This window comes from Equus asinus, chromosome 13 (genome assembly GCF_041296235.1).
Source record: "Equus asinus isolate D_3611 breed Donkey chromosome 13, EquAss-T2T_v2, whole genome shotgun sequence".
NCBI classification, from domain to species: Eukaryota; Metazoa; Chordata; class Mammalia; order Perissodactyla; family Equidae; genus Equus; species Equus asinus.
Window position 1 is genome coordinate 28,862,882 of NC_091802.1, and position 14,851 is coordinate 28,877,732.

Below are 14,851 nucleotides of genomic sequence, written 5' to 3' on the forward strand. Positions count from 1 at the left end.
TCCCTCCTTCTGTACCGAAGAGAATCGCAGCCGCCTGGTCTCTGTTAACCGCCGCGGGGAAGGGGTTACATCCGGGAAACTCGTGAGGGAAATGGCGGGAGATGCTGAGGGTGCGGGGCCTTTGGAATTTCTTGTTCTTGCTCTGACCTTTCCGCTCCTCGAGGAGCTGTAGCTGGTGCCAGACAGTGTTCTACTTATTTCCAGCAAAAAGACATGACTGGAATGGTCCCTAAATGCCCCCAAGAAGGGGAGAGGTCGTTCACAGTCCAGGAAAAGAGGATGGAGGGTGGGGAGAGGAATAAACCGAGTGGGCGGAGAGAAATCCCTTTAGGACTGAACCGTTCATTCTCCAAGGCGGGCTGAGAAAGTCTGAGAAAGGATGCTAGACTTGCGTGCACAACTTCCTAGCGACGAAAGAAGTCCCTGGACCAGTTTCTTTTGGCCCGAGGTGGCAGTCCTTGGGTGGGGGAGAGATGTGAGCCATGGAGATTTGAGCCGCGAGCTCCGTTCCTGGAGCGCGGGCGAGATTGGCACAAGGAAGGTACCCTGCTCTCTGGTTGCTCTCTGGTTCATTCATCTGTTTAAGTAGGGGCTGGGGCAAATAATTGGAAGGGACTCTCGCTGCTGCTTGGCCTGCACGAGGGCGCCAAGCTGGAGGGCTGTCCTATTTTTCTTCTATGGATTCTTCCCCCAGTTGTCGTTATTTCCTCCCTCCCATCCCTGGACTACCAGCTTGATCGCCCGCGCTTTTTTCTTCTCTTCTTAGCTCCCTTGTTCTATCTTCAGTCCTTCTTTTCCCCCTGCATTACCAGTTTTTTGGGTTGGGCTGGCTGCCTTTAAAAACGTGGAATTTGGAGGACGCACCCCTTATTGAGCTCCTGTTGGGTTTTTGTTAAAGAAAAATAACAAGATTAAATAAAAAAGCCAAAAATCTTTCTTCTCCATCCGCAATCCGCCCCTCCTCCTCCTGCCATTTCCTGGCATTACTCCTTAGGTATCATTTGTGCTTGTGCGCCTCTCTCCAAGCTGAATCTTGGGTCACTTTAACATCTGCACGTGTAGTGATCCTGGAAGAAACTCACCCCCAGAAAATGTGAGATCTTGATATAATTTATTTTCTTCTGATGTATTAATCAATTGTAATGTCTTTCATATACAAATTCGACTTGAAGGCTTTCAGTTGCTTCTAAGGTTTTGAGATTTAATTTTCTTTGTGGGGTGTGTGTGGGGATAGAGGGAGGGAGAGAAATGGCAGCAAAGAAGGAAGAATTTTCTGCAGCTTTCCAAACCTGTAATGAACTTTTAGTTCAAAGTTTTTTTTTTGTTTTTTGTTATTTTTATCGTTAACTGTCTTAAACGAAGTAAAAACGTGTTAAGGATTGTAGTGTGATTCTATCAACAGGCATAAATGTTAACACTGCCTTACCCTTCTCCTCCCATTCTGAATTCCTCCCTCCAGATCGATATTTCTGCCTAATTGCAAGATGCTAAATGATACTAATTCTCTTTTTTAACAGGCGCCCCTCCCCGACCATTTAAGTTAAGTTGGCTGTTTAATTTTGAGGTACCAATTAAGTCTTTGCTGGACTTTGCGATAGAATCAATATTCTCACATGACTTTTTTAGATTGAACACATTTTAAGGGGAAAACGATTAAGTGTACATCTTGAGAAAAGTAGGTTTTAGAATATTTTGAGGTAGCTAGACTCTTTCACTTTTGGATATTTGAATGATGGGATAGTTTTAAAAATTCTTTTTATGATAGGAAGAGAAAAAAGCAGGTCTTTCTTCTTGAGTTCTTGCAAGTAACCTAGTCATAGTTTTTTTTTCCACATTCAAGTTATTAGTTTGTTTCTGTAATCACTAGGATTTTTAAAAAGTATTTGAACTATTATATAGTTTTATTATTACTGCTTTGTATTGATTGGATAGTAAAAGACAGTGCATCTTATCTTCAGATTTGCTATGTGCTTTTAGAAAAAAATGTTATATCGGTGAACCATTTTGATTTCTAAGATTCTAAAGGTAAATGATTTCCTGTACAATCCTCTGATTTTTGTTTTTTTGGTGAGGAAGATTGTCACTGAGCTAACATCTGTACCAGTCTTCCTCTATATTTTTTTTTATGTGGGATGCCGCCACAGCATGGCTTGAGGAGCGGTGCTAGGTTGGTGCCCAGGATCGAACCTGTGAAGCTTGGGCCGATGAAGCAGAGCACGGGAACTTAATTACTATGCCGCCCGGCTGGTCCCTGATTTTTGGTTTTACATTACTTGCATAAAGTATTTGTTGAGGAACCAATGTTGAGTATTTAATAAGTGAAAGAGAATGCATAGTATTTAACTTTGAAAAGAAAGTACTTATCCTAATTTTGTAGACAGATAGCCTGATCCTCTTAATTAAAAAGTATTTCATATTTTTCTTGTTTATATTAACTTGAGAAAATCAGACATTTGTCTTTTGAATACTTGCCTTTAAACCTGATCCTTGGCTAGCAGAGTTGAAATATTCTAATATCTGAGTTATGTGGCCCAGGATTTGAGATCAAGACAGTCGTGTTCCAGCTGTCCTGAATTTGAGTTCATTTGTTAGTAGGCTCAATCCAAGTAAGGAGCTGAATGGGACCATTTAAAGGAAGGTTAGTAAAAATAATGGAAGTATTTTTGCATCAATCAACATTATTCATGGAGGAATAAGCTCATGGTAGGGTAATCTTTGTTCTTGTACTTTTTTCCCTTCACTCATTGATTGAGTGGTATTTGTCTAGTGTCCTTTTGTGGAACCACTAGTGATTGTGCATAAAAGGTAGTACAAAGAGATAATATGATACTGTTTTTATTTCTGGGTTTATCTCTGACTTTTGAACGGTTTCTTACCAGTTAAAAGGTTAGGATGTTAATTGGCTTAAATCCAAGGAAATCTGATACTTAAATCTTGGACCCCAAACCACGTTATTATTTTCTCCTTGATTTTTCCTTTTTTTGAAGGAAATGAAGATGATTTCCTCCTATAATTAAGCTGTTTTAGAGGTTAAGTGAAAATTTAAAATCTCCTTCCATAGTGTTTAGTTAGTAGGGCTAATGGTGTCCTGTTTAGGACACACTGATTCTCTCAAAGTCTGTAAACTTTTGAGATAACAAGCCAAAAACTGGTAAGTGCCTTTTGTATTGTAGTTTAGATTCCAGAGAGAGAGATTTGGCATGTAGAGATTGGGAAACTTATTATTTTACTTTTCATTTATTTTCTTTGATATTCTTACTGAAAAGACTCATTTTATCTGGCAGTTAGTCAATTGCTATGGAGGAGCTAACACATCTCTGCAGAATAGAAATAATTTTCACAGCTTTGCCTTAGCAGTGATTATAACCAGTTTTGTTAATACTAGGCCTAAGGTACTGAGAATACCCTTGTTAATTTCTAAAGTTTAGGGCATGTTTACAAAATTTCCTTCTACATTTATGCCTGTTTCTGTTTGAATATTAATCATAGGTTAATCATCGAAAAACAATATCACTTTGCTATTTAAGTCTTTTTTTTTTTTTTTTTAACATTGATACAAGTATTCTCAGGTTTTGGATATCTTCTGTCCAAAATGGCAATCCTTTAAAATCTTGTCTCACTGAAGCTTCAACTGATGCAAGATGCTTTTGTGTTCCTTTCCTACCTATTACTGCTAACGAATGCTCTGACTTTATTGCACTACTGTACTTTACAGCTAGCAGTGCAATAGTATTGTCAAAGCATCTGAAAGCAGGATGCACACCAGAATGTTGATTCTTGCCTTACATCTTTCTTCAGTATCTGTGAGTAATTTACCACAACCTTTGTTGCTGAAACCTGAATAATTTTATTACCAAAAGTGTGTGTTTTAGAAAGTCATAATTTGAAAAAATAAGTTTTTAACTAATTAAAAACTCACTATTGTAATGTATTATGAAACACATTGAAAGAACACTTTTTATAGGTAAAGTTGTTATGGCGAGTCCAAAAGAGTAGTACTTTGTGATTTGCTTCTTTCTGTAATGGATTTGGATAGGCTCTGGCAAAGCTCAGGTTTTATTTAATTAAGTTTTAAGATGAATTAATAAATGAGGAAAACAATCTCTGCTGTAAATTTCCTATGGTAACTTGTCCCATATCTTAATTGGTGTTAATTTTGTGTATTGTGTAGTAAATGCTTGAATTTAAAACTTAAGAATGCTTGTTTTAAAGTTCTTTTTTGTAATTATGAGATACAATAAAGTGTGAATCCATCACTTTTTTTTTGTAATCAGTTCGATTGAGATATAATTTACATACAATAAAACTCACCAATTTTAGGTGTACAATTTGATGAGTTTGACAAATGTGCACAGTCATGTGACTGCTACCATAGACATGATATAGTATATTTCTGTCACCTTAATAAGTTCCCTTATGCCCCTTTGCAGTCAACCTCCTCCCAAACTCCCTGGCAACCACTGGAGTCTTGCTTTTTCTAGAATTTCATATAAGTGGAATCATATATAGCATGCAGACTTGTGTGTCTGGCTGCTTGCACTTAGCATAGTGCTTTTGAGATTCATCCATGTTGTTCATATTAGCAGTTGGACTATTTTTATTGCTGAATAATATTCCACTGTATAGAGTATCACAAGTTGTTTATCCATTCACCAGATTATGGACTTTGGGTTGTTTCCAGGTTTTGCCTATTATGAAAAAAGTTGTTATAAACATTGTAGTGCAAGTCTTTGTGTGGACTTGTTTTTGTTTCTCTTGGGTAGTATGATAAATGTATGCTTGATCTTATAAGAAACTGCTAAAATCTTTTCCAAAGCTATGTAGTGGGGTTCCAGTTTCTCCACATCCTCACGACACTTCACAAATTGTCAGACTTCTTCATTTTAGCCATTCTCCTAGGTGTATAGTGGTATCTCATTATAGGTTCAATTTGCATTTCCTTAATGGCTAATAATATTGAACATCTTTTCATGTACTTATTTGCAGTTGGTATATCTTCTTTAGTGACCTGTCTTAAAATCTTTTGCCTATTTGCAAATTGAGTTGTTCGTCATTTTATTATTACAAGAGTCATTTAATTTTCTCTATTTGCCTTCTTACCTACAAAATTTTGATGAAGTACAATTTATACATTTTATTCTTCTATGGTTTATGCCTTCTCTGTTATATCTAAGAAATCTTTGTCTAACTCAAAGTCACAAATATTTTCTTCTAGAAGATTTATAATTCTAGTTTTTACATTTAGATCTCTGTCCATTTTGAGTTCATTTTTGTATATGATATAAAGTAAGCATGGAGGATCTTTTTTTTGTGTATGCGTATTCCCTTGTTCTGGTATCATATCTTGAAAAGAGTATCATTTCGCCATTGATTACCTTGGCTCCTTTGTAACAAATCAGTTTAGCACGTATGTGTGGGCTGGTTTATTTATTTTTGAACTCTATTTTGTTCCATTATGTCATATCACAGTCATAATTACTGTAGCTTTATAGTAAGTCTCGAAATCATCTCGTGTAAGGCCTCAAACTTTGCTTTTGTTTTCCAAAACTTTGAAATTATTTTGCATTTACAAACAAGTTTTTTTTGTTAATTTCTACAAAAAAGTCTGCTGAGATTTTGGTTGGGATTATATTGAACCTAAAGAACAATTTGGAGAGAACTGATATCTTAACAATGTTGAGTCTTCTGATGCATGAACGTTATCTATCTCTGCCTTTATTAGGTCTTTAAAAATTTCTCTCAACAGTTTTTTTTTTGTTTTTTGCTCAAGGAAGATTGTCACTGAGTTAACATCTGTGCCACTCTTCCTCTATTTTATGTGGGATGCCGCCACAGTGTGGCTTGAGGAGTGGTGCTAGTTCCACCCCAAGATTCGAACCTGCAAACCCTGGGCCGCCAGAGTGGAACGGCAAACTTAACTGCTATGCTACCTGGCCGGCCCTAAAATTTCTCTCAACAATGTTTTGCAGTTTTCAGTGTATAGGTCTTGTTTATCATTTTTTAAATAATTTGCTTAGTGTGATATCTACTGGTCTCTATATCTTAAAGAGCAAGAACAGTTACAACATGTGTTCTAAATGCAGTGAATTTTGAAAAAAGTAAGCAAATATCCATAAAATGACTGGGAGAATAGATACCAGAGGGAAAAAAGACGCCTGAGATGTTAAGCTGGACTCAAAAACATCATTTGTAGGAAACGAAGAACATGATTGCTCATCCTAAAAACATTTTATTCCAAGTTTTATATGTAATATAAATAATTTTACATATAAAATGTCTTTCTGAGTTACCTCCCCTGGCCTCAAGTGTGGCTGTTTTCCTCTTCTTGGCTTTTAATTTCCTACCATTTACTAGTGGACTATTAGAATTTTGCACTTCTTAATAACGTGTAGGACATTACATGAGGAGGGACTGAGGGGAGCAAACTGCTTAATTTAAGGATCTCATTTCTTTTTTCTGAAAAAGTGAATTGATAACAATGTAATACATTTCTTTTTAGATATTGAATATCTTTCTCTGGAGCTTGTACATCTATAAAGTTTTTTGTGTAAAAGATTATATAATAATAAATAATAATTTAAAAGTATCAATTGGTGAGGAGACAGAAGGTTTCTTCTGCCTTAAACTATATTTTTGTGTGAACACAATTTGAATTTTAGGAATAGAGTATGAAAGGCCTTCCATATGACCTCATTTGAAATCAAGTGGGAAATTTTCTTCTTCCTTGGAGAAAAGTAAAAGTTTTAAACCAAACAAGAACTATCTTACCTTTGTTAGTCAAACATAACACAAAGTTTCAATATTAAGAATATCCCAGATAAATGAAATTTATTCTTGATTAGATTTTAAAAGGTTATACTTTTAATTTATCTCAATATGTATGATTTTAAAAGTTTGAATAAGTCAATCCTTGATTCTTTGATTCAGTGTTTTTGTTCTCATTTTATAAAAGAGGAAATAATCTCAGTTTTTGCTAAGGTTTTCATATAGTGACTTAGTTACTGTAAAATAATTTAGCTTTTAAGAACAATTTATTTTTGTTAGGAAATGTGAGAGTTGTAGTAACTTTTATAAATTCCTCCTTTCCCCACTTAATTTGCCTAGTTGTAGATGACAGTATTTCATACTTTTTTCAGTGGTTATTACTAGAGCATGCTCATCCTAGAGGCTAAAGATGTTAACGAACTTATCTGGGAGACACTGATAAATTAAATAAATTGCAATAGATGCCATGATGGGACAAGTAAATACCAGGTGTTATAGGGGCACATAGGAAAGAGGCACCTAACCTGGGGAAGGCTTCTGGTTAGAGATGAGAGAAAATGTGAGATTTGAAGGATGAGTAAAGATTAGGCAGCAAAGGAAATGGGAGATGTTTCAGGCAGAGGAAACAGTGCATCTGAAAGTCCAGAGATGAGAGGTGTTGCACAACTAGGGGAAACTGCAAGTGATTCAGTACAGTGTTGAGATGAGGAGGAGTGTTGAGATGAAGAACCGGTAAAATCAATATTCTAGCTATTAAGTTGGAAACCTCAGCCACACTGCTTTTCTTTGTTGCATTCTAAACATTTAAAATTATTTTAAATATTCATGTTCTGTAGTAATCATGAACCTATGTTTCTTAATTTAAAAAAATTCTCTGTATAAATGTCCAGTTAAGGTTCTAGGTAAAATATAGGGAAACTTTTAACAACTGATTAAATCATTATATATTGATTTTTGTGTTCTGTACTCTTTATTGTTCTATTTATTTGGTATAATAGCTAGATAAGAGAGAAGTCTTTAAAAAAAAATAACCTAAAGGAATGTTTATCTGAATATTCTTGCAACAGTGCCATATGTGTCATTTACATGTACCCGTGACCTGCTCTGTTTTTTTTAAAGAAAATGGAAGTATTCTAGTAAAGTGAATGATTCACTCCAATTCTTCATTCTTCTCTGTAGTATCTACTTCTCTTTTTTATTAACTGAGGTATAATTCACATGTAACATTATGTTAATTTCAGTTGTACATCATAATGATTGATGTGTGTATATATTGTGAAATGATCACAGTAAGTCTAGTTAACATCCATCACCACACAGTTACAAATTGTTTTTCTTTTGATGAGAATTTTTAAGATCTATTCTCTTAGCAACTTTCAAATATACAGTATAGTTTTATTAACCGTAGTCACCATGCTGTACATTATATCCCCAGGACTTAATTATTTTATAACTGGCAGTTTGTACTTGTATCCACATATTTGGCATGACTTCATGATAAGCAGAGTACATTTCCCCTCCTTTTGGATGTGCTTTGGCAAATAGCATCTAGGTAGAAATTGACATTGTGCCAGCTTTGAACTTGGGTCTTAAGAGGCCTTGTATATTTCTGCTTACTCTTGTACTTCTCCTATCTCCATGAGAAGAATATCTGTTTGTTCAAGGAGGACGAGAGACATCTGGAGCAAGGTCCTACCAGGCAACCTGCAGAACTGCAGTGGGAAGCAGAGCTACCAAACTCAGCCTAGCCTAGAGCACCTGAACCTGGTCAAACTGCAGGTCGAGAAGAATAAATAATTGTTTTTAAGCACTGAGTTTCTTGGCATCATGTGCCACAATTTTCAAGTGTATTGTTTTAATCTAGGCTGCCATTGAATTTCAAAACTTACTCTGTTCATTTGCTAGTATGTTGGCTAATCCATTCTTAGCAATGTAGCCTAGTTATATGATAACATTATCTAATACATAAAGGAAACATTGGGTTTGTCCTGACTGTTGATGAGTGACCAAGGATTAAAGCATGTAAAGCTATGCTCCTGTGTCACTTCTCTTTCTGACCCTAAATTTGATAACATTTAGAGATCCCTCAAATTAAGGTTTTAGACAGTAAATAAAAATATAAGATGCCCAGTTAAATTTGAATTTCGGATAAGCAATGTATAATGTTTTGGTATAAGTATGTCCAAATATTGCATGGGACACACTTATATTAAATATCTTTTCATTGTTTATTTGAGATTCAAATTTAAGGGAGTGTCCTGTATTTTATATGGCAACCCTACTTCAAATACCCTATTAGAATGTGTGTTCATACAGTTACAGAGTACATTAGATTGTAATGCTTTATCTATTTATTGATCAAATAATTACCAACTATGACTTCTTTTACCTGTTTTGTATGAGGAACTGCTAAGCAAAGTTAAATATATAAACTAGCAGGAGACCCACATAAGTCACAAAAAATCTATATGAAGAAAAAATAGAGGGTGCTGTGTCTTTGAACAAATAGATATAATCTCTGTCTTCTATAGTCTCTTAGCCCAGGACATAGACAGTTGGCAAATAAATATGTTTATATTAGGTGAATTGGCAGTGGTAGAAGTTAACTTTAAAAAAAAATTCTTTCCTTATTAGTATATAATAGCGTATTTCCTATGAAGACTTAGAAATCCAGATTAACAAAAGAAAAATAAAGTACTACTACTACTCAGAGATAGAAGTAAAATTTTGAGGAAAACATAATATTTAGTGATTGTATTTATCTCCTTGTCTGGATTCAGGATGACCTAGCATTACTAGCTTTACTAGTTTAAAAAGCTTTCTTAGATACTTCCTGCTCAGATGTTTAATTTTCATTTTATTCCCTGAGGCCTACCTCTTCCAATTTTTTTCATGAACTCAGATAAGCTTTAAAAGAATGGGGACAGTATCTGCCTTTCATGTACCCAGCAATATGTTTAGCATTTGGGTTTCAAAAGCAATAGCACTTTTTTTGACAAAACAGATTACCTCTTGGTACTTACTGTACTTTCCAATTTTCCGCCTCCATCTTTAGGAGTACAGAGGTTCTGTTTATTTGGCAGTCTATTTTGTTACCTTGTCATTGACACTAAGACAGAAACTACATTTCTCTTAAAGCGATGGTTTGTAATCTTTTTTTCCCTTAGGCCATGGATCCTTATAAGAACTCCATCTCACCAGAAAAATGTACACAGATACATAAAATTGCCAACCATTAGTGGGGATCTGTCTATCCTTGCCCTCATAAGATCATGGGCCCCTTACTAAGAATATCTGTTATTCAGAGGTTGAAGTGATTTGAAATTAACTGACTAGACATCATTAATCATATCCTTTTCAGTATCTGTGCTACCAATGATGTACTCCCTCAAGAGTATACTGTTTTTTTCTTTTTTTTTAAAGACTTTTTTTTTTTGCTGGGAAATATTTGCTCTGAGCTAACATCTGTTGCCAATCTTCCTCTTTTCTTTCTTTTCTCCCCAAAGCCCCAGTACATAGTTGTATATTCTAGTTGTAAGTCCTTCTAGTTTTTCTATGTGAGCCGCTGCCAAAGCATGGCTACTGACAAATGAGTGGTGTGGTTCTGTGCCTGGGAACTGAACCTGGGCTACTGAAGCTGCATGCGCAGAACTTTAACCACTAGGCCATCAGGGCTGGCTTGATATACTAAGTTTTTGTTTTGAGTATGTGCACTATTCTAATTGTGTTCTGCAACTTATGAGTATAATCGTTTTGTCATATTTGATGATATATTCTAACTTTATACTCTGCAAATGGTTTATCATGAGTATACATTCATACATACTGCACAATACTATAATCTATTACACAATCTTATTCTATATATATTATACAATATAATATTTGAGAGTGTGCTGTTTGCCAGGCACTATTAGAGATTGGTGGTTTTAAAAAATAGCCTGGCATATTTGGGACAGTGAAATTCAGTGTGGCTGAGGTGTACATTAAAATATGAAGCTTCAGTGGAGAGAATGTTAATGTTGTGAAGAATGATACTGACTTGGAATTAATTCTACATTCCATTCCATTTGAAAACCCTAATGATCTTTAAGTGAAGAGTGACTTAGTACAGAATGCGGGTACACTTTTTAAAAGATTGCTTTAAATAGTTATACACATAACACATATTCATTGTAATTTAATTAGAAGACAGATATGCAAGACTAAAAAAAAACCCTCTACAATTCCATTACTATTAAGACTTGTACATTTTAGATTTTTTGGTAGGTGTATCTTTATTTTTTCTAAACCAGGTTCATCCAATATATTATGAAAATTTGTCCCTGTAGTGCTTTATGTGTCTATTGCACAATTAACATAAATAACCTGGCATATCAAAAGCTTTAAAAAAGTTCAGTAGACTACTTCACCTGATAAAACCAGCCTTTAACGGGCAGGGGCTTGTGTGTACTACCCTAACAATTGTTCTATAAAAGCCTGCAGATTAGGAACTGATGAACCTGAAGTTCCTGCCTACTTTCTTCTACTTTGTTCTGTGATGTTGCTATTTGCCTGAAATAACATGTCTGTAACCTGGTACTTGTGCATATTGCTGCTTATCTGTTTCAGACAAGCATAGACATGCATTCGTTTTCTCTAGAAGAGAGGGGATAACAGTCAACTCTCTAGCAGAAATTACAAAAAACAATTGTGATTGTGTTGACATTAGAGGTGGCCCTCAATGTATTGGGAACTTGAAGTATTTTTTCTTAAAACAGGCTTTAGAGCGTGGTTGGGTTCCCAAGCTGTTTGTTCCTTCAAATGAATGAATGTTCTTTCATCTGTTCCCTCTTATTATTGAGCATTAGGCTGTATTTTTAAAAAGTAGGGATACAAAAATGAAAAGACAGGGCTTTTCCCAGTAAGAAATATGAAATCAAGTGGTGACACTATCATGCAAACAAATGATTATAACATAATTCATGAAATGGTGTGCCAGAGCCATGAACAAAATAAAATGAGAGTAGATAAAGGTGTTTCTAAATTCACATTGGAGAAGGGAATGTAAGGAAAAGGGTGCTTTAAGTAGATTCTTTGGTTAATAATATAGCTGACCTATGTGTGGGAATATTAAGGTACTTAATTCTCCTGTAAAACAATGTTTCCATGCTAAACGTCTTTATTTCTAAGCCTAGCTACTGAGTCTGGAATATACCTCTTCACTGATTCCGCTCACAATGGACAAGACCGCCATATTTTTTTCCCTTCATTTTCCTGTGGTTTGATGCTGTGCGACAAGCTCTCTCGTAAGAGGATGTGTTTGGAGCTTTAAGAGCACTGGTCCTTTTGAAAGGGAGCAGTACTGTGGCAGTGAGACTCTCTGGGTGGTTTGTAAAGAGGAAGTGTTTTAAAGTTGAACTGCAATTAAATTCTCTTCTCCTTGCTGCCGTATAGTTGAGTGTATGTAATACGGTGTGCCATTTACTTAGAGCTTTAAGCTGGTCATAATAAAAACTAATATAGAAGAATACTATATGTTTTGAAATATGCAGCATGCTCTCTAAAACTCAAAGTTATTTCCTAAACTATTCCTTTTCCAATTTGTATGGTATCTTCTTTATGGTCTGCTTCCAAGGATGTCCAATTGCTACAATGTAACTTGGCTGTCTTTGGGGCTTTAATGTTGATTTCCATGGACTTTCCCCAGCTAAACTGCATATCTTATTTATCACTCTTAGGATTGGTATAAAACTTTTCCCATTTATTTTTATTACTGATTTAGAAGAAACTGGTTTCTGAAATATGAATGTCTTGGGTTTTAAAAAATTTACTAGTTTTATTTTAAATATTCGAATGCTCCTAAAAGTAAGATAGGTAGCTAAAGTTAAACAGCAACCTCACTGTTTACAAGGCTTCCAAGAGGCTAATTTATAACTGAGGAGAGCTGTGAGTGAAGTTTATTGGTATCAGTTTGTTCCATTAATCAGACACTAATGAGTTTTGGAGACTATCATAATTGGTCAGCAAATTTCCTACCATGTAACTAAAAAATTTCCTGTTAACCACCAGATCCTAGAACCCTATCGATATTGTCTCTGCTGTGTAAATCGCTCTGAGTAGTGCAATATTGCTTATAGGGTTTTGGTGTTTGGGAAGAACAATGAGGAGGCTGCAGAAACTATGTAGCTGAAACTGAAGCAACAGTCATCTTTGTTTAGTAAGAAAACAAATAGTTTTCAATATAAACGTTAAAATCTGAAACAAATGTCAAATTTTAATATATTAGAAGGGCACACTTTTCTAAATTTTACCATTTTGATAAATTAAACTTAGGTTTATTTGTAGTATAATGAAATAACAGACTTTTAGTGTTGAAAGAAACCTTAGATTTCCAACTTTTATGTAATGGGAGGGACTCAGCTAGATGGAGGACTTCCCTAAGGCCACATAGCTGGTTAGTGGTACCAGGGCTGGAACTTCTATCATGTCTCTCAATCCTTTTATTTTCTTTTTTCTGTACCATATTATCAGGTGGTGTTCAGAGAGGATTTTTAATGGACTAACTTCAGTGATATTAGATTTAAAACTTAAAAAAAAAAAACCTTTAAATTTAATTCTAGGTAGAATCTTTACATTTTCTCCCCATCTTTGTAAATCTTATTGGCTTTAATATCATGAATAACTTTGCTCTAACTACATTAAAAAACAGAGAAATGAAAATAGAACCAGAGGCAAGTCACTTAGACTGTTTCTTCATTTATAAAACGAAGGGTTCAGATCACAGAATCTTGATTGTTTGTCTACTTCTCAGCATTGCATTGGCATCCTTTTTCATCCCCTGCTTATTCCTTAGCCCACTGACTTCACTAATGAGTAAATACTTATGTATTATCACAAAATGTTCTGTTCAGTTCTTCCTAGAGGATAACATTCTACTCTTGAGCAGTTTTTTCTGTCTTTGTTTGTTTTTCCTTTAAAAATTTTTAATTGTGGTAAAAAACACATATCAAACTTACCATTTTAACCATTTTACGTGTACAGTTTAATGGTATTAATCACATGCACATTGTTGTACAACCATCACCACCGTCTGTCTCTAGAACTTTTTCATCTTTCCAAATGGAAACTGCACCCATTAAACATAACTCCCCATTCTCCCTTCCCCACAATGCCTAGCAACCACCATTCTACTTTCTGTCTCTATGACCATGACTATTCTATGTACCTCATATAAGTGAACTCATATAATATTTGTCCTTTTGTGACTGGGTTATTACACTTAGCATAATGTTCTCAGTGTTAATCCATGATGTAGCATGTTTCAGAATTTCCTTTCTTTTTAAGGCCGAATAATATTCCTTTGTATGTATATACCTCATTTTGTCTATCTATTCATCTGTCAATGAACACTTGGGTTGCTTCCACCTTTTGGCTATTATGAATAATGCTCCTATAAACGTAGGTGTACAAATACCTCTTTTAGTCCCTGCTTTTGATTCTTTTGGGTATATACCCAGAAGTGGAATTGCTGGATCATATGGTCATTCTACTTTTAATCTGTATTTCTTTGGTTAATGGGGTTGTAGATAATGGTAACAGTGTGAGTATCCCTGAAAATAAATTTGTTCTGTGTTTTAACTTGAAATCACATTTCCTACCAGAGGTAGAAAAACACTGCCTGATGAGAGTGTCAGTGATCCTACGGGAATTCTTGAAGCCATTGTTAATTCTTGTATTAATATATGACAGTGGCTACTTAGTATCTTAATTTTGGCTCAAAATTTAAGAGAGATGAATAGAGAAACAACTTTCAAAATGTTAACTAGTTTTAAAATCTTTAATAGAGCATGGGTATTATAGTTGATGGAGGTTTTTTCTTTTTCTGGTGAGGAAGATTGGCCCTGAGCTAATATCTTTTGCCAATTTTCCTATTTTTTTTTCCTCCCCAAAGCCCCAGTACATAGTTGTATATCCTAGTTGTAGGTAATTCTAGTTCTTCTGTGTGAGCCGCCACCATAGCATGGCTTGATGAGTAGTCTACAGGTCTGCGCCCAGGATCCGAACTGGTGAACCCCAGGCTGCCAAAGTGGAGCGTGCAAACTTA

General features: G+C 35.2%; 1 protein-coding gene across 5 annotated transcripts in view; it reads left to right on the top strand.

The window, feature by feature from the left end:
• SKA2 (spindle and kinetochore associated complex subunit 2) overlaps positions 1–14,851 on the top strand; it is a 29,100-nt gene that overhangs the window by 271 nt on the left and 13,978 nt on the right. The window contains exon 1 of one of the 5 annotated variants that reach the window (XM_044745158.2): positions 330–541. The exons of 3 other annotated variants lie outside the window; for them this stretch is intronic. In XM_044745158.2, the coding sequence (XP_044601093.1) occupies positions 380–541 (162 nt within the window). In that variant the 5' untranslated portion in view covers positions 330–379. Of the gene's footprint in view, positions 1–329; positions 542–14,851 lie in introns of those variants that run through there. One more of the 5 variants, XR_011493748.1, reaches the window with a different exon arrangement.